The following is an 18,921-nucleotide window of genomic DNA, read 5'->3' on the forward strand; positions in this document are numbered from 1 at the left end:
CGAGGCGCGCTCGCGGCGGGCGAAGAAGATCGTGCGTTGTGCTCGTATGCATGCGGTTGTGCTGGGCTAACGGGCTGTGCTGCCAGGTCATCGGCAGTGTCGTCGCCCTCGTCGTGATCATCGCACTGGCCGTCGGTCTTGGTGTCGGTCTCTCGCGCAACAACAAGTCCTCTTCCTCTGGCAGCAAGGGCGGAGCGACCAACCCCGAGTCGTCAGACTCGGTCGGCAGCGACCCGTCCAACTTCGTCAAGGACGACCGCTTGCACCAGTCCTTCTACGGCATTGCTTACACGCCGGAGGGCTCGATCATGCCGAACTGTGGCGCTACGCTTGGTGAGCGCGACGTGTCAGACAGGCTACTTGCAGGCTAATGTGGCGCGCAGAGAATGTCATCAAGGATATCCAGGTGGGCAGAGAAAGCCGTCGTTTTGAGATTCCCGATTGACACGTTGCGCAGCTTATGTCGCAGCTAACGAAGCGTGTGCGCTTGTATGGCGCGGACTGCAACCAGTCGGCGCTTGTGGTACGTCCTCGAGACCGAGTTCCTTGCAGCCTGATCTAAGCATTGAATTGCTTCTCACAGCTGGAGGCCATCCAGCAGACCAAGGTCGAGTAAGTGCTTCTGTGCCCGCTGAAACCTCAATGAGTTGACTCGTGGCCTGCAGTATGCAAGTGTACCTCGCCAACTACGACGTTCCTGGCGACTCGGACGCGTATACGCGCCAGCGTGATACCCTCAAGGAGGCGATCCAGACCTACGGCACGGACCATATTGCGGGCATCACCGTGGGCAACGAGTACATCCTCAAGTAAGCGCGCGTCCTGCTCGTAGGAGGGACTACAAGCTGATGAGTGGTGCAGCTACCTCAACGACAATGGCGGCACGGACCCCAATGACTCTGTCGGCAACGCGGGCGCCAAGCTTCTCATCGCCGACATCGATGACACCAAGCAGATGCTGAGCGACCTTGGCGTCGACCTCCCGGTTGGCAACTCTGATGCGGGCAGCTACTTCAACGACCAGGTCCTTGAGAGCGTTGACTACGGCGTGCGTATTCCTATTGGTGACGCTTAGTGGGCATCGAGCTCATTTTTTCCAGATGTCGAACGTTCACGCTTGGTTCGCGAACACCACGGCGGATGACGCAGCATCATGGGTGTTCTCGTTCTTCGAGGAAACCAACGTCGAGCCCGCGTCGCAGCTGAGCAACAAGCCGCAGATGTACATTGCGGAGACTGGCTGGCCGACGGTGAGGAATTTGGCACGGTTATACTATGGACACAGATTGAATATACCCACAGAAATCGTCTGACGAGGGCAATGCCAACAACGGTGCTAGCGATGCATCCGTGGCCAACCTTCAGGTGGGCCTAGAAGTAATGAGCCTTTCGACATTCTCTCTGACCTAGCTTCCAGATCTTCCTTGACGACTTTGTCTGCCAAGCGAACGCCAACAACACTGGCTACTTCTTTTTCGAGGTCAGTGTAGAGTCTTACTGAACACTTAATGGTACACACATTGCTGACGGAGCATATCAGTTCTTCGATGAGGAGTGGAAGGATGAGATGTACGGCGGCGTTGAGGGCTGGTGGGGTCTCTTCACGAAGGAGTACGTTGCTTCAGTCCTGCACGATGCACACGATGCTAAAGCTTTCTAGCCGCCAACTCAAGGACCTGACGATCCCCGACTGCGCGGCGCCCTAAGCGTGCCAACCTGCTCGTTATATATTGGTCTGCCGCTCCGTTCGTCCCCCCTCCCCCACTTTCCCTGCCTGCCCCATCCCACCCCGCTTTATGTGACAGTCATCGCACCGCTATTCCACCGCTAAGCAGACTTTCCGTACTTGCACACGATTAATTTTTCGTCCTGTCTATACGGCCTATCCGCATGCTATCCTCCCGCCCACCTTAATGACTACGTACGCGCGGTTGCTGGTGACGTGTGTGGTTGCTTTCTGCTCCTGCAGCTGCATGACTGTACTTGCTGCTGCACTCGCTCGCCTGCTGGCCACCGCGTTTACGTGCTCGCCCGCTACTATACGCGCTCGATCACTTGCTATTCCAACGGACATGCTTCGAGAGTTACAGGTTCCTACTCTCAGCTATCAGACTCGCTTTGTACACGGACTTTCGGGCATTGTATGGGTACCACGGTATACATCGAATGGGAACCATTGAATGGACTTGGCCTGATGCTAGGGATGTACATCGGCCGTAATTTATACGAAAACAGCGAATTTTCTTCTGGTTTACCTGCGTCGAGGGCTTCGAAGTTGCACATCTTCAAGCCAGATTACTTTCACACTCGAGCTTACGCATGTCAAAGTCGTTCCATCCTCCTGCAGTAGTAGTAAATAGGTACAACACAAGAAACATGGGTTGAAACCATCACAACATTATCCTGAACCGTACTCTACTTATCCCCCCCTAAAACATATTCGCCAACTTGCTCGCCGCCTCCTTTGCGTCTAGCCGCGGGCGCCCAGGGTTCACGCGCACCGATGCAGATGCGAAGGCGGGCTTGAACTGGCCTAGGGGGTCCAACCCGTTCTGCAGGGAGGCGGGGTGCTGCCCGGAGCTGGAAGGGACGGTGCTGCCGCCGCCAAGAGGGGCCCCGAGGAGTGGGTCGGAGGCGCCATTGGTGGTGGTTGGCGCGCCGAGGGGACCTAGGGGACCGGGTACGGCGCTCGGGTGCTGCACGATGGCGGATGCAGAGAGCGGCGGGCCGGAGGCAAGCGGCGAGGGCGAGGGCTTGACGAACATGGACTTCGTGCCATCGAAACGGCCGCCAAGTGGGGGACCATCCTGCTGAGGGCGCGGGCTCACAGCAGGGGTGAGCGATGACGGGGAGGAGGGCCCGGCGCCGGGCGACTGGGGTGGTTGCGAGCTGGAGCCAGCGCGCGTCGGCGTTGGAGTCGACAGCAACGGATCAGCGCGCGCGGCAGGACCCGACGGTGATGGCGAGGGCGGCGCCTCGTTCGAGTATATACCCGTCGTCGAAGCTGAAGACGAGGGCGGTTCCGGATACGATGGACGAACCGGAGATGGCTGCGCGGAGATTGAAGCTGCACGGCTGGGACCTATGGACGCGCTTTGCGGAGGGGTCTGTATCTGAGGAGGCATGCGCGACGATGTCGCAGGCGCTGACGGAGGGGGTACTGGTGGCTTTGAGAAGTCCTCCAAGGGGGGTATAATGGTGGGGCGCGGGACACCATTTGTCGTGGGAGGCGCGGGCTTGTCTGCGTTGTTGACGTCCGTACGCAGGGCTTCCAGCTCTCGGAGGAGCTGACGTTCATACATGATGGAGGATCGAGCATGCTCGATGAGCGCGGTCATGATGTCGTCGTTCGCGTAGCGGTTATGGGTTTCCAGGGCGCGATGCAAGTTTTGCGAGATGCCTTCCGCTCGCCGGGCAAGTACTTGCTCGTACTTATTTGCCTGAAGCATTCGTCAGTACACTGCTGCAATGACAACATGCGCAAGACGTACCTCCTCCATGTCTTCGAGCGCGTCGTCGACCTTGTCTGGCCGGATATTCGAGCTCGCCTTTAAGCGCTCAATCTGCCTGCGCTTCGAGATAGTCGTCTTCACTGCGGCCTGATATTCCTCCAACACTCCAGTGCGCATCTGGAGCGTCTCCTTGGCCGACCGCGCGTTCATGCCTTGGTAGCCAAGGGAGTCGCCGATTACAACGCACTCGCTTATAGCTTGCGCCTGATCGAGGTCAGCAACGCTGTGCCATGTCCGACCAATCTTGCGGAAGGCATTGGCAAGGGGAGGGTGGGCTTCAGTGATCGCGACGTTGATGAGTTTGTTGCCCATTTCCGAGTGAGCTCCTGCGAGGGCTGCGCAACTGTGAGCGGCTGCAGGTATTCTTAGGCATTTGACACTCACTTTTACGCGCCAATGCAAGTTTGTCGACTGCGCGTGCCGTCTCGAAGAACTGCCCCTCCAGCTTGGTGAGCTCGAACCGGGCGCGTTGCAACTCCTCGTCCTCATCAGGCACGCCGCGTCGGATGAGGCTGAAGCCGGAGGAGGTCTTCCGGCGTGGTCGAGGGGTGGGCTGGTAGCCGAAGTCACTCTCAATGAACGACCTGAGATCCTCATCTGCAAGCAGGATCGGGTCCTCGCAGATCCTCGTCATCCACCGCTGCAGCATGATTCGCACGAGCCTGTCATCCTCCTCATCCGTCGGCGCCGATGTCTGCGCAAGAGGGAGGGCAGGGACGATTGTTTGCGGGTTGCTGTGTACGATGCTCTCGTAGAACTGTTGGAACTCGAGGTAGGAGCGCGACACATTGCGGTACGTGGTGCCGGTGAAGTTGGAGAGGTTCGTCTGCGCGTCGAACTTGATGAGGATGTCGCGCCGGTTGCGGTCGAGTCCGGTGATGCGCACGCGCAAGTAGGGGTCCCCGCGCTCGAAGCGCGTCCCATCCGAGGCCGTCGTCTCGCGCGGGGAGATCAGTCCCGCCTCGGGCTGGCCGTAGATTTGCGGCTGCTTCCCGAACGGGCCATTCGCCGGGCCCTTCTCGGGCGTCGGGGGCTTGGGAGACGAGCCGCGGCCTAGGTGGGGGATGGCTGCAGACTGTCAGCGGGGCAGCCGACGCGGACACGGCCGAGGACTGACGTGAGTTGGGGAGGTGGGGCGTCGTCGGCCACGGCGGCGGCTCCTCGTTGCTGCCGCCGAACGCGGCTGCGGACGAGCTGAGAGGGTCAAACATGGTGAGAGGAACGGCGACGACGGTGCTCGTCCGGCGTTTCTTGAGCTTGCCAATGGCGCCCGGAGGAGTACAAGGTCAAGATGTTACCTCCGTATGCGCCGTTACATAACACCTCGGCCGTCAGCAAGCCACGCGGCGTGGACCCACAGTTCAAGTCGAAGTCCCGATATGTTTTACAGAAAAGAAGCTACAGATGAGACCAGCTCGTTGAGGCTAGTGGGTATGCAATATAGGTACAGATGAAGCAGGTCTGAAGTATACAACTGAGGGATGCACAGTCCAAGAAATATGCAGTCGTTCATGTTCGTTAGCGACGCTCCTCCGATGGTGCGTCCCATCCTCCCTGATAAGATGACCAGCCTGACCCCGAGGGATACATACCAGCCGTATTGGAGCTCAAATCCTCGCTCTCGGCAGCCCACCCGCCGCCCCAATTCGATCTCGGCTGCTCAGTCGGCGGCAGGCTCTTCATTGCGGGACTCGCCAGTGGAGACACCTGCGCCGACGGATGCTCCGTCTGCGCGTAGGGCGAGTGCATGGGATGCGCATAGGGAGAGTGCTGGGCATGCATGTATGGGGAGTGCTGCGGCTGGGTCCAGGATTGCTGTGGTTGGGACAGAAGGGAAGGCTGAGAATGGGTATACGGCGACTGCGTGTACTGCTGGTAGTATTGCTGCTGATCCCAGGTCGTATTCTGCGCCCATGTCGTTTGCTGAGGTGGCCACACGCCAGGGTTGTAGCCTGCTTGCGCAGGCTCACGCGAAGCATGAGCAGTCCATCCTGTCTCCGCCCATCCCGTGCTCTGGTAAGTTGGGTATTCGATAGGCTGTTGCTGATGCTGTCCATAAGCTGGCTCGTTCGGCGCCGGCAGCATGACCGGCGGAGGCTCAGGCGAGTCTTGCGTCGTCCAATCCATCGTCTCCGGATACTGTAACGTCTCCCCCTCGTACTCTGATGGCCACTTCTCTTGCGCTTTGGGGGCGTCGATAGCCGCAACCACGCCCTGCCGTCCTTCCGCCCTCGTCCATGAAATGCCGCCCGTGTCTTCAGGCTGTTGGTGGTGGTATGGCTGGGCGATTATCAGCTGAGGTCGTGGGCGACAGAGAAGAAGTGGTCTTGCCTGCCAGTCGCTGCAATCGTAGCCCATGCCTTCGGTCGTTAGTGGCGCCCAGTTCTGCTGTGGATTTTGCTGTGCAGATGCGTCGCGAGCGGCTGGTTGGTTCTCGACTTGAGCCGTTGGCTGGATCTGCTGGTGGTGCTGATACCCCTCAGCGTAGCTAGCTGGGATGGGGGCATGCACAGCTGCAAAATGGGGCGAAGAATGACCTGAGCTTACGCCCGAGGCAAAAGAGTACTCGTGCTGATGCACCGGAGGCGTCTGGTGAATAGGCGGCGCCCTCTGCACTGGCAGTGATATCGTCTCTCTCCTGCCGTGTGTCGGTCGCGCACCAATGCCGCCCAGGCTCCCACCCGAGGCAGCGAAGGGGAACAACGGCCCCGTACCGTCCCACCCGACACCAGGCTGCCCAACTTTCCCCACTCCGAAAGGAATCGATATGGGCGCGCTGCCGGGGGGCGCTGCGCGTACGACGTTCTGCGGTGTTGTGCTCCCGCTGCTGCTACCTCCGTCCCCATCGGACTCCTCTTCCTCCTCACGGCGAGCGATGAAGTCTGGGACGCGCGTCGAAGTAGACGAAGATGAAGACGACGACGATGATGAGCCCTTCTCCACTGGCGGCGCTGACGATGCGCGTTTGAACATCTCCGTGAGCGGGACGGTGCTGAAAGGATTGCGCTCGGACTCTTGCACGGCTGCAGTTTGCATGACGGGCGACGCATATGAAGTGGCAGGTGACGTCAGGGGCGATAGAACTGTCGTCGCAGGCGACATGGTCGGTGTGCGAGGCGCCGTTGTCGGGAAGGGTATGGGGTGCAAGGGCACTGAGGAGGCATATGGATCATTAGACGAGTCTCGAGGTGCTTTCTTGGGACTCGACGCGCTGCGGGGGTCGTGGAAGAAGCGGATGTTCAGTGGACCCTGTGTGGGCGCCTGCAGGGGCTGTGTGGATGCGGTAGACGCTGCTGCCTCGCTTAGCACTGGCGAGCTGAAGGAAGACTCGGGGGTCGACGGTGGTCCGTCCCATTGCGCCTGCTCCTGCTGCTCAGAGCTAGACGCGACAGTGGCGAAAAGACCTCCAGACACGCTCGCCTCGCGACCCTTGCCCTTGTCCTGCCTCTTGCGAGGCGGGGAGACGCCCGCATTGCGCCCACGCAATGGGTCGTGCTCGTCGGATGTGGAGAGCTGGGCGACCTTCGCGGAGCGTTTGCGAGGACTTTCTGGAGGTTGAGGAACGGGGCGAGAGACGCCGCTCAGATCAACACTCCTCCCACGCCCTCGACGCGAAGGGGTCGACCTTGAACGCGTAGACGTCGCCAGTGACCTCGAGCGCACTCGGCCAGACGCCGCATCAGATGGTGGCGGAGGGACAAGGTACTGTCGCGTCGTGGGTACTGGAAAAGTTTGACGAGCATCCTGTTGATTCAAGGAAGGAGATGTCGATGGTAAAGCTGAAGGCTGCTCCTCGGAAGGAATATTGCCAGTAGGAGCATCGAGCAATATTTGGGGCCCTGGGAATTCGTACACGTTTGCCGAGGATGAGGCGTTCTGGCTCTCTTCTTGTGCGGCGCTTTCCTCTGTGCGACTTCGCGAAGCTGCTGCGGTGTCCTTGCTGCTGCCTTCGCCTCTGTCATGATTCCCGCCGCCCCCGTCTTTGATCCTGCCCTTGCGCGGTCGCGGGCCCGAGGGTTGCCCAAGGCCGGCCGCGATTTGCTGTGGCTTGAAGCGCCAATCTGGGTAGCGCCGACGGTGCTCCTCTTGTGCGAGGGCTGCCCTGACTTCCCATTCTTTGCGCTCGTGCGCTGGCAGAGCGCGCCAGGCTTGCCCTGCGGAAGTATCAAGAAATGTGGCACAAAACTTTAGAGTAGCGAACGCACCAACAAGCTTGCCAAGACGATCCTTCTTTCCTCCACTGCCTGCTTCAAGTTGGTGTGTACGCACGAAAGAGGCGCGAAACAAGATGAACGCGTTCGGCGCTCTGGGGATGTAGTCCGGGTCTTGAGCGCGTCGTCTGTTCGTTCGACCACCGCCAATAAACGCGTCGTTGGGATAGAGCGAGACGAGCTCTCCGCCTGAAGGGGGACCCGAAGAAGCAGTTGTGAAGGAAGGGAAAGCAGTGGGGAACGGTGCCGTCTGCTGAAGACCGCCTTCGTACGGAGTCATGTCTGTGTTGAATGTAAAAGTCATGGATGGAGGCGGGTCAACTAGAGGTGGGGGGCCATCGTCTACTTCATCGGGCGCGTCTTCTCCGTCGTCTTCTTGGTGCGACACCTGCGCACTGAACAGAGGACGGGTCGCGTCTTGCGATTCGCCGGGACTTCGTGCAGTAGTCTCCTTGGACATGATCGCGAAAGCAAGAGTGCAGGCTACGTCGGGGGCGGTGTCCCCCGTGTTCAGCGCACTGTTCCCTCGTGGAAGAGGGCAAGACGTACAAAGAACAGCGAGGGAGCGGCGGTAATAGTGAGGCGGGCGGGGCTAAAAGCAACATTCCCACAAGCTGGCGAATACTCTCCGGCTTCGTCATCCTCTCACACGACGAGCATCGATCCGGGCGCTTCGTATATGATCCAGCACGCCGCCTGGATGCGCAGGGTGGACGGAATCAGTGTGGGATCAAATGAAAGGGCCCGGAGACTTGCCGTTTATCGTGATCCCTTTCTGCCCGCCTTTGGCAAGCACGCGCCTGGCTATCGGATCTGAGTCCGATATGGACCAGCAGGCACGAGGGGGACAACACGTTGCACGACGGCAGGAGACAAGAGCCGTTGCTCCCATAATCACAAATATGGCGCAGTCGGGGAACGTGCTGTCACCTCCGCATGTGATCGTGACATGACGCGCGACGCGGCTTGCTCCCGACCACCATGCAGGAGTACGAGGACCCCAAGCTGCGCAACCACGTCCGCTCGCTGCTCCTCGACTACTGCCTGCAGCATCTAGCGACGGACTACATCGAGTACACTGAGAGCCTCTTCGATCAGGTATTCAATTCGCATTACGAGGACTTCACGTCGCCAATCAGGTTCTAGCTGATCTCTGGCTTCCTCACTCAAATTCCTGAACACGACACGAGCTCGTTACGTCTCCCTGTCGACGTCGACCCTCTCGAGAAATTTCTGGCCAAGCATGCCATCGAGTCCCTGTCCTTCGATGAGAAGCTTCAGATCGACCAGCATATCGTGGAATACATCAAGAAGTATACAAAGGTCCTACCTCGCAACAGAGCTGAGCAAGCCGCCTACGACGATCAACGTAGTCAATGAAACTTCTCTTCCTGGTACAACGCTGAGTTCCATGCAGACGAGTGCCTCTCGCCACCGTATCGGCCCCCGACGCCTGCCATGTCGCGGAAGGCCCGTTCAGAGACCCCTCATTTAGGCAAACTTGGCAAAGGACCCGCGTCCACATACGATGCAGTACAATCCGCGCATTCGCTGCAGCCGGTGGACGTTCAACCTATCCCCGAGCCTGACCTTGACCTGTCGGCATGTCTGTGAGTCCGTGTTGGATAGAAATGACTTTGTGGGTGCTGATGCATATGCAGGGACGTCAAATTCCAGCTCCCCGCCCATGAATTAGCCCCCGTTCGCAACTTGATCAAGTCTAGCCAGTTCAACTCCGCGGAACACTGTAATTCATGGCTGGACCCACGACGACCACCGTCCCCGCCTGCTGTGCGTTCGCGCTCGCCTTCTCCGTTTATGCCATTGTTTGCGCGTCTACAACGACCCGGAAATGGTCAACCGCCGCCGCCTGCGCCGAAGGCACCTCAAACGACTGCAGACTTGGCGCAAGCATCTTTGCCTACGCTACCCGCTGGGGAGGACCAGCAGTCCCACATTACCAACATGGTCGTCGTCGACGGCTGGTGTAAGTGATTATCCCATCGAGCAGGAGGCACATTCATGGATTTCTATCATAGCGGCGTTACAATCATCTCCCTCGCCGCTTACGACGCCATCGGCATCCCAGGAGGATGACCATCTGGATGAGCTGTTTCAGACTAGCACACCACCTACAGAACCTCTGTCGCTCTTCGAAACCATGGGTACGCTCGCTCAGTCCCTGTCTACTCGACCTCGCTCATTTCCCCAAGACACGGTTATATTCCCTCGCAAGGAAAGGTTGGACGGTCGTGCTACTTCGCAGAAGCCCCTCGGCTCCGACAAAGCGTGCGTACCATTCATACTCATGTTCTCGATCCGATCCTGACCCTGCATCCCAAGTCTAAGCGCATTCCTCATGCCCTTAATCTCCGCCCAACACGACGGCAGCACCAAAGCAGATGAACGCCCACAAACACCTGACTCTGCGCCCGCTTCATCCCCGCCATCGCTCTCGCTTGTGGGCGCGCCGCCGTCGCCGGTGGGCCGGGAAGACCGGTTGCGCAGGCTGCTCGGGGACGAGGAGCTGAGTTTGGACGTGGGGCAGATATACCGAGAAGTGAAGGAGCATCCAGCGGATCTGATCATGAAGGACCGACCGGACGATAAGGCGGATTTGCTCATGGAGGGTAGGTGATTGCTGTGCGTGTATGAGGTGGGGTGGTGACGATAGATTTAGTCCCGGAACTATCGCCGCCAAACGAGCACGCGCCTGGAGGGCTAATCATTCCAGAGAAATTCGCGCAGTTGCTCCCGCCCCCAAAGTCGGACAGCAAGGCGAAGGAGGTCCACCAATTTTTGCGCCGCGCGAAGGGCCTGCCCTCGCTGAATACTAGTTTGTCCTGGATGTGCGTATGCCTTCGGCATGTTTCTTAAGTCTTGTTCATGTTTGGATAGGCTCTTCAAGAGCGACGCTATGCTCCCGACACGAGACGAAGCTTGCGGCGCGGCGACTCTTTTCGACCATCAGGACTTCGACGGCACGTCGCTCGAGACTATGAACGAGCAAGTTCAGACCCTATTCGCGAAGGCGTGCATCATCAACGAGGATGAGAAAGCCAAGGATCAGTGGGACGACAAGAATTGTCGGTTTGCGATTCAGGACTCGATCGAGGAGGACCTATGGCGTGGAGACCTTCTTTTGACGAGAGAAGAGCGCTGGCGACGCTCGGGGTATGTGCCGCCCGTAGACGACACGGTCAGGGAAACTCTACTCGAGGGCGCAGCAGAGCAAGAGCCGGAACGAATTGCAAAACGAGCGCGCACCGATGCGCCCACATACACTGCTCAGGCGCCCACTGACACGGTGACAACCATCATAGACGACTCCGGGATCGTGCTTCTCGACGACCTACCGGCTTCCAAGGCTGTCGAACGCCCACGAGATGACGCTGCTCTACAGAACTCTATCACTGCTCAGCCTGCTCATGCCGACATTCCGTTTGCTGATTATATGCGCTCTAATCATGCTCTGCTCGCCCCTGTTACATCTGCTTTTGAGGCCCGTGCGCCTACACTGTCGCCATCTGCTTCGACCTATGCGAACGAACACCCCTACGACCACGAGCCCATCTTCGACCAGCCTTTCAATGGTCAGCAACTTCCCTACGGTGAACCCGAATACGACCAACAAGTGCCCTACGAGTACTGCGACGACAATAAGGAGAACATTCCGCAACTCGCGCAAGACGCCTACACCGAGATCTCCTCTTTGGACTACGCTGACTATGACATGCCTGCCGCTCGCTCCCCCAGCTTTTTTTCTTCCGCAATTGACGACGGCAACGCCGATATGGACGATCTGTCGATGCTATCTTCGAATGCTCTACAGCTGACATTCGAGCCGCCGCAAGCATACCCATCGCGTACGCAGAGTGAGGTCGAGGTCGAGTCGCAACTGTCCTTAATCACGCCGGAGCCAGACTATGTCGGTGGATCGCAGTTCATCCCGCTTTCCTTCGACTCCTTGCAGCCAGCCACCTCTCGCCGATCGCAATCTCGCGTACGCGACGATCCTTCGAGCTTCGGCGATACCACAACTGCGAGGGAGGACATCTTCGATAGTTCCTCAAAGCCCTCTGCGCGATTCACCCGCGCGACTCTTCATGCTGACAACTTCGATATTGCTGCCGCTGCTGACCTCGCTAACCACTCGCTCGGAATATTCGACTTCGCTCTCTTACGCGCGAAGAAGGTCACTGCGCCTGCACCCCCGCCGCCTCCCATTATCTCGCGACCCGCGACGCCAGAAGAACCGCGCAAACCGCCCGAAACCATCTACGACGCGAATACTCTACGATTGCCCTCGACTTGGACGATCCCAGGGACCGTGCACCGCTACCTCGCTTCGATCGACTGTGTTCAAAAGCAGGCTCTCATGCGCGGCCTGCGCTCCGAGGAGTGCGCAGTTGACGTCGTCGAGCGCGACAGCCTGGGAGGCGTGGACTTCATCATCGACGCGCATACAGGCGTCATGCTCGTATCTCTCCTGTCCCTCCCTGGCGACTGTGCAGACGCCGTCGCGCGCATCGCGACGCAGACCTGGAACTTCGATCGTCTGCTCGTCGTTCTTGAAGCATACCCCTCGACGTATGCGAAGAAGATCGAGAGGCGTAGCGCGGCGCCGTTCGCGTATACGCCGCCGGTTCTGAAGGCGCTGCAGAAGCTGCGGCGCGATCTGAATATCGAGCAGGCGTGTGGGACGAGTCGGGAGGCGACAGAGCTGAAGATCGCGTTCGCGGACACTGTGTCGGAGGCGGCGTTGTTTGTGCGCATGTTTGGGAATGAGGCGGAGGAGATGGACACAACGGATGGGGCACTGTGGGGAGGGAGGGAGTGGTTGGACGATGAGCCTTACGAGGTACGCCCACGATTTGTCTGCGTTGAGGGCCGTGACTAAGTGAAGGTCGCAGGGAGAGATGGATTTTGCCGCTGTAAAGGGGATGAACGTCTTTGCCGCCATTATCATGCTCTGCCAGGAGGACCTTACCATGCAGGACGTCCTGAATATGTCCCCGAAGCAGCGCCTCGTTTTCTTCGGACCCTTCATTGGCGTCGACCGGGTGGTACGTCCCTTTCTATCACGTAACCCAACCTCCCCTGCGAAGCTGAGCTAACCCGCGAATACAGGAATCCTTCAACTCTGTTCTATCCAACCGCCGGCAGCAGGGAGAAGCGATGTCCCTGGTCGATGCTTCGTCCGAACTGCTCGCACCAGGAAATTAGCGGTGCCTTCTAGTGTTTTTTACGCCTTCGACGGCTTCGCTGTGTCGTCTACTGCACATTTGTGCCTTCACCTGCTTCATCAAGTCTTTATCTGCTCCATCGCTGCTTCTCGTTTATTCAGTTGCAATGTCACGTCGAGGGACAAATCGGTAGAGGAATATTCTGCGAGGAACACGAACGACCGCCCTCGCCCTCTCCGATGTCCCGGAGGGAAGCCGCATAGGCGCTCGCCTGTGGTTTTCTTGTCCTTCTCGGACGGTCCTTGACACAGCGGGAGGTACTTGACACCACCGACGGCACTTGACTTCACGGAAGGTGATATAGCGGCGTTAGTCGACGCTCGGACCGTACCTGCAGCGTCGGCGTCTTTGCTCGTGGACAGACAGACTCCGACACTGACAGAGGCGCTGAATGTGGCGTTTTTGCGTTTGCTTGTATTGGCGCATGGGGGCGTCATGGGCTGGATGATACGCCGACGATCCAAGGACGATGATCTGGAGGGGGTGGCAGGAGCGCAGTCAAGTGTTCCTGAATCGAATCCGTCACAGGGCTGGAAGGCGTCCTTTTTCGAGCGGTCGTCAAAGCGTTGGCGCTGATGCATGTGCTGGATGGGCGATACGCAGGCTCGTTGCTTGACTTGGCGCGCTGGGGCTACTCAGGGTTTGGTGGAAGACTGCTCCTTGCTATCATTATGGTGCTCCGGGCGCCTTGGTCGCTATCTTCAGACACTCTTCAGCATGATCCAGTACGTATTCGAGTCGGTTTCTGGGTGTTGTATGCGGCTGATAGAACTTCATAGAAGAGAAGATATCGGCGTTGCATTGAGATTAGGCTTCTGCGTAACGACAGCCGTGAAGAAGGACATCTGTCCCTGGTCGAGGACTCGAGGGCTTGAGATATTATTGCTACCGACTTCGTTCGTCTTGATAACGAGTGCTTCTGCGACGTTTCGGCTCCTACCCCACGACTCTTACCCTCAACATCATCGATGGAGAGGTAGGCATGCTCGCCATCTCCACGATTGCTGCCGACATACACAGACGAGCTGGTTTGGATGTTCAACTTCATGTGGGCGCATATGGGTGTATCTTCGGGTGATGCCGAGATCGACGTTCAGATACGCTGTCCGGGAACGTCCCGGTGATCATCATGCGGGGGCAAACTGAAACTCTGTTTCCTGGTTCCACAAATTCGAACGCTCAAGCACTGGCGAAGGCGGCTGTAAGGCCTCAGGATCCTCGATGGTTGCACAGACGCGGGCTTCTCGGGATGGTTGGACCCCAAGAAATCGCTGCTGCTTGTTTTTTCGTCGGATACTTCCCCAGTATTTTTCCCGTGCTCTCGCGGACTGTCTGTCAACTGGGAGCCGACTTATTCTGAAGGAAGCGCTGCGTACCGCTCCGCTCGTTGACAAGCCGTCGTACAAGACCGCAAAGACGCGCCCAGATTTTAGCGAATGCTTGACAGGGCGAACCGGAATGGGAACCACGGCATTACTGTTGCTTGCCAGCGCTCTTTGCGAAGGCTGCTGGGCCTGGCTCAACCTTTTCCTGCAGTCGTCATCTTCTTGACCCGAATCTGCGAGCCGGGCTTTGTCCCTGTTTCTCTGTCAACACCGATACATATAGCTGGCCCGCCTGCTCCTTTCCCTCACCGTTTCCTTCGCTCGCCCAGATCCCGATGACGCCGTCCTCCATCGAGACCCGCCTCAGTTTCTTCTCCGCGTCCATGATCTCGTTAAGAAAACGACGGTCCCCGTTCTCCCTCGCCTTGCTCAGCCCCAGAGCGTCGCTTGTCTCCTTCGGTGCGGATCCCCGACACATCGCGTACGCGACGCGTCGAGCTGACCGCGTTTCGCAGCGCGAAAGTCCATATTAGCCGTCCTCAACGACGCGATCACCGACGGCGTCCTCACCGTCACCGACAGCGAAGGAACGCGTAGCTACGGACGCTACGAGCCCGGATGCAACAATGTCACCCTCATCGTCACGAACGATAACTTTTGGTTACGAATGCTGCTGTGCGTGCTTCGGAACCTGTGTTGTGTCCATTGCTCATCATCTATACAGCGCTTCGGACCTTGGTTGTAAGCCTGCCGTTCTTGCATGATGGGTACAGTACGCTGATCGCGACATCAGTCAGTGAAGCATACATGATCGGCGACGTCCAGGTCGACAACCTGCGGGATGTGATGAAGGTGCGTGTACGCGATCTCCCACCCAATTTCATGTTCTCATCGTCCGTCAGCTATGGATAGACAACGAGGCGGGAATGGAAAGCTCATTATCGTCGACATTCTCCCGTCTCTCGGCGGCAACATCAGCGCTATACAACGGGTTGCTCGGCCAGACCCGAGCAAACTCCAGACTCAACGTGATCGCCAGCTATGATCAGTCCAACGAACTGTTCAAGGTAAGCGGTGAGCTTATCGACGTTGACGTCGCTGAACATGGCTTCCAGGCTTTCCTCAGCAAGGAGATGATGTACTCTTGCGCGCTGTGGGACGAGGAGGAGGGAGGCGTCCGCGGCGATGTGATCTCCGGGACCACACCTGGCGACCTCGAGGCCGCCCAACAGCGGAAGATACACTTCGTGCTGCAAAAGGCTCGCGTTGGACCAGGCCACCGAATTCTCGAATTTGGCTCTGGCTGGGGCGCGCTGGCCATCACCGCAGCCGTCGATTATGGGTGCGAGGTTGACACGCTTACACTCTCCATCGAGCAGAAGCGGCTCGCCGAGGAGCGTATACGAGAGGCTGGCGTTGAGGACAAGGTCCGCGTACACCTGCTCGACTACCGAGAGATACCACTCGAGTTTGAGAAGGCCTTCGATGCATTTATCAGCATCGAGATGGTTGAGGTGCGTTCTCCGACGTTTCCCTGTCGTGTATGCTCCAGCTAACCTCTCACGCAGCATGTCGGTGCCAAATACTACAACATGTACTTCAAGCTCATTGACTTCGCCTTGAAATCACGCAATGCCACCGCCGTCATCAGCTCATCGACTTTCCCCGAGTGCCGATTCACCACATACCAGTGAGTATCTCGCATTTCGGTCCGTCGATGAAACAAAACTGATGGGGTGTAGAGCGGAGGACTTCATGCGTCGCTATATGTGGCCAAATTCGTGTCTGCCTAGCGCTACCGCCATTATCACCGCTGCGCATAGTGCTTGCCATGGACGCTTAGCCCTGGAGTCCGTCGTCAACCACTCAGCTCGTAAGTCGCGCATATAATGACCTTTTATCATTGCTGACGCTTCACAGACTACCCCCGGACGTTGAGAGAATGGGACCGGCGGTTGGATACCAATCTTACGCAAGACCTTGTCGCCAAGGATTTCCCCAGTCTGGCGAATAATCCAGGAGACTTTGACGCGTTCAAGAGGAAGTGGAGATACCTTTTTGCGTATGCTGGAGCCGGGTTTGCGAGGGGATATATAACCTGCCATATGTGGACGTTTGTGCGCGGGGTACGTTGACTTCTACCACGCCGTTATCTTAGCTGGTCTGACCGCTGCTCACAGAACGACGCTCCCGAGCCATGCGATTAGATTTGCACCAAAAATACCCATAGGACGACATTCTCTGTGCCCGTAGCATCCCACCTGCTCTTTGCCATCTTTATACCCTTCTCGGACATTTCGTTGTTTTCTTTTACCTCTCATTATCGACAGCTTATAGGGTCGTTCGTTCCATTTATTCCCAACCGGACAATTTTTCAGCAGCTCATACAGCTACTAGCATTTCCCATCTTCCAATCGTCTTCCACTGATCAGACTTCCGTTGTTATACTGGAGCATTTGATTCGCGCCTTCGTTTGGCTTTTATACTGTGTTGTTCTTCTTCGTTACACTTTCTCTCCTCTCCCTCACTCTCGAATCCCATTTTTTCACTCTCCACTCCCATCCTCGTCTTGTTGCTGATCTGTATACTCGTCTCCTCACTGTTGTACACTTGCAAGGAAATACCATCTCGGCTTGCCATTGTTTTCCGGATTTGGAAGGACAAAGGCGTGGAAATCACATGGCAAGGACCGGCTCGTTCGGGGCGCATATCCGCACTTGACGCGAACGCTGGCAGGCGCGCGACTCAAGGCTTGCTCGCATCGTCTCCCGCTTGGACTGGAATCTCCTTGATCTCTGGTTATGTCTGACGGAAAGGACTATACGGGTCCTGCTGCCTTAGAGAGTTCGGGATCCACTTCTCAAGGCGAACCTTCGGTCATCCCAACCGCGCCTGATGTTCCCCCGCAAGAGCCATCTGTCGCCGACAGTGCTCCTCAGCCCCCCTCTGATCCTCTAGCGAACTCGAATACGAATTCCCCTTCAATACCTGAAGTCGCTGCGACGACGCCAGGACCTGCTACGACGACGACACCCGAAGCTGCGACCATAGCACCTGAGAACAGAACCACCCTCCTCGAACGCGCTCGCCACTTCCTTGCTTCCCCGCAGATCCAGCAACAAGATGACGCAGGGAAGCGAAGGTTTCTATCTGAGAAGGGATTGAAGGCGGAAGAGGTGGATGCGGTTCTGCGGGAAGCGGTAAGTGGTGCTGGTCATGCGTATGGACGACATGCTAATCGTTCATGGCATCCCTCAGCTTCAGTCTCAGTCCCAGCCTGCTCAGCCGCAACCTCAAATGTCTCAGCTCCAGCCACAGCCTGCTCAATCTCAGCCTCAGGCTATTCAATCACAACGCCTGCTCCCTCCTCCCCCAACATATCCCCAGCCTCCCCCTTCCAACTTGCCAGGCCTTCTGCTTGCCGCTGCGCGTGCGCTCTCATGGCTTGCTGGTGGATCTGCCGTCCTGATCTTCATCTACTATGTACGTATACCTGTACTCCTACTCACCATCCCTGACCGACTTGCCAGCGCTTCCTCCTCCCCCGCATACTTCGCACGGCCACCGCTCGCAGAGGCCTCCTCACCCACCAGCGGTCTCTCATGAAAAGATTCAACACCTCCCTCAAGTCTACTAAAGTCTCCCTTACGGAAGATTTCAAAGACCTCCCGCGCCCTGACCCTAACACTGAACCTGTCAAGTGGAGGGACTGCCACACCGTGAAAGCCGCCCTGCAGCAGGCGGAGGCAGAGAAGGTGGAAGTGGGGGATATCCCCACGGTTACACTGCTGCGGTGCGCGTTGGAGGAGTTGAAAGGGAGGGAGAAGAAAGAGGGTGCGGAAAGGAAGAAGGAGGGTGCGCTGCCGACGACGGAGGATGTGTTCAGGGTGTTGGAGGGGAGGATACCGTGGTTGTTGAGTGAAGAGGGGTCGGTGCGGGAGGTGGGTCCTTTGCCTTGTTTTCTCTTCCTTGCGTTCTGAATTAGGCGCAGGGCCAGCTATGGGACACGCTCAGCACATCGCCTCTGTTTGCCTCGGAGGTCGACAGCGTGCAAGGCCTGCAGCGGTGGCGATATGTGGCTCCAGCCGTTCCACCCACACCCCCTCTGCTGTCCACTCTTAGTTCCCTCTCTGAGAGCATGGCGAAGCTCCCCTCAGAGACGGAGAACCGTCCCTTCCAGCGCACGCTGCAGACGCTCGGAGACTTCACCGGCTACCTTAGCTCGCAAGTGTACGCGCCCTTCCGCCCGAGCGGGCCGCAATATGGTTTGGGCTCGTCAGGGCTTGGGCCAGTGGAGGAGGACATGCGGAAGGAGATTAGGGCGCTGAAGGGCTTGGTGCTGAATCGGTAAGCGGTGGTGTGGATGCGGCTCGATGTTCTTGCTGATAGCATGCCCAGGCGATCTTTCCTTCCATCAATACCTCGATAGTTTACTCGAGCGAGCCGTTGTTCGATCCTTGCGGAATATGCATGAAGGATTGGCACCTGCTACTACCATCATAGCTTTATATATGCACAGGTCTATGTGCGAATCAAAGGCAAGTAGGCCATGGAGTCGCCAAAGTCGCTCTGTAAGCCAAGTGTGAGAACTTGAGTGCAGAGGCAAGAGCCTGAGGCGCGCCTGGCC

The 18,921-nt window shown here is 57.8% G+C and overlaps 6 protein-coding genes across 6 annotated transcripts; 4 read left to right on the forward strand and 2 right to left on the reverse strand.

Annotated features, from left to right (window-relative positions):
• Nucleotides 1–50: 50 nt before the first annotated feature.
• On the forward strand, nucleotides 51–2,184 carry SCHCODRAFT_063515 (glycoside hydrolase family 17 protein; the record flags this gene model as incomplete). The annotated part of the gene is made up of 11 exons (XM_003036705.1): nucleotides 51–333; nucleotides 384–406; nucleotides 458–523; nucleotides 584–612; nucleotides 666–809; nucleotides 862–1,048; nucleotides 1,101–1,250; nucleotides 1,303–1,365; nucleotides 1,418–1,480; nucleotides 1,541–1,611; nucleotides 1,661–2,184. The coding sequence occupies 11 exons, from the start codon at nucleotides 51–53 to the stop codon at nucleotides 1,704–1,706; spliced, it is 1,125 nt and encodes a 374-aa protein (XP_003036751.1). The 3' UTR covers nucleotides 1,707–2,184.
• Nucleotides 2,185–3,356: 1,172 nt separating this feature from the next.
• Nucleotides 3,357–4,413, reverse strand: SCHCODRAFT_044959 (uncharacterized protein; the record flags this gene model as incomplete). Its single annotated transcript, XM_003038057.1, has 3 exons — nucleotides 3,357–3,440; nucleotides 3,492–3,847; nucleotides 3,897–4,413. Coding segments are annotated over 3 exons (957 nt in total), but the record flags the coding sequence as incomplete, so codon positions are not given.
• A 617-nt stretch (nucleotides 4,414–5,030) lies between these two features.
• SCHCODRAFT_02498824 (uncharacterized protein) lies at nucleotides 5,031–8,183 on the reverse strand (the record flags this gene model as incomplete). The annotated part of the gene is made up of 2 exons (XM_003038058.2): nucleotides 5,031–7,666; nucleotides 7,718–8,183. 2 exons carry the CDS (start codon nucleotides 8,181–8,183, stop codon nucleotides 5,031–5,033), a joined length of 3,102 nt encoding a protein of 1,033 aa, XP_003038104.1.
• A 521-nt stretch (nucleotides 8,184–8,704) lies between these two features.
• SCHCODRAFT_02498402 (uncharacterized protein) lies at nucleotides 8,705–12,949 on the forward strand (the record flags this gene model as incomplete). Its single annotated transcript, XM_003036706.1, has 11 exons — nucleotides 8,705–8,821; nucleotides 8,870–9,092; nucleotides 9,141–9,333; nucleotides 9,385–9,710; nucleotides 9,763–9,888; nucleotides 9,937–10,012; nucleotides 10,067–10,353; nucleotides 10,404–10,572; nucleotides 10,622–12,584; nucleotides 12,637–12,789; nucleotides 12,854–12,949. 11 exons carry the CDS (start codon nucleotides 8,705–8,707, stop codon nucleotides 12,947–12,949), a joined length of 3,729 nt encoding a protein of 1,242 aa, XP_003036752.1.
• A 1,728-nt stretch (nucleotides 12,950–14,677) lies between these two features.
• On the forward strand, nucleotides 14,678–16,501 carry CFS2 (cyclopropane fatty acid synthase; the record flags this gene model as incomplete). Its single annotated transcript, XM_003036707.1, has 9 exons — nucleotides 14,678–14,753; nucleotides 14,810–14,969; nucleotides 15,068–15,146; nucleotides 15,197–15,361; nucleotides 15,410–15,808; nucleotides 15,863–15,984; nucleotides 16,037–16,167; nucleotides 16,215–16,420; nucleotides 16,475–16,501. 9 exons carry the CDS (start codon nucleotides 14,678–14,680, stop codon nucleotides 16,499–16,501), a joined length of 1,365 nt encoding a protein of 454 aa, XP_003036753.1.
• Nucleotides 16,502–17,095: 594 nt separating this feature from the next.
• SCHCODRAFT_02500613 (uncharacterized protein) lies at nucleotides 17,096–18,723 on the forward strand (the record flags this gene model as incomplete). The annotated part of the gene is made up of 5 exons (XM_050343101.1): nucleotides 17,096–17,494; nucleotides 17,553–17,777; nucleotides 17,825–18,235; nucleotides 18,286–18,641; nucleotides 18,693–18,723. 5 exons carry the CDS (start codon nucleotides 17,096–17,098, stop codon nucleotides 18,721–18,723), a joined length of 1,422 nt encoding a protein of 473 aa, XP_050200620.1.
• Nucleotides 18,724–18,921: the final 198 nt, after the last annotated feature.

The sequence above is a fragment of the Schizophyllum commune genome (assembly GCF_000143185.2).
Source record: "Schizophyllum commune H4-8 unplaced genomic scaffold SCHCOscaffold_5, whole genome shotgun sequence".
In the NCBI taxonomy this organism is placed as follows: Eukaryota; Fungi; Basidiomycota; class Agaricomycetes; order Agaricales; family Schizophyllaceae; genus Schizophyllum; species Schizophyllum commune.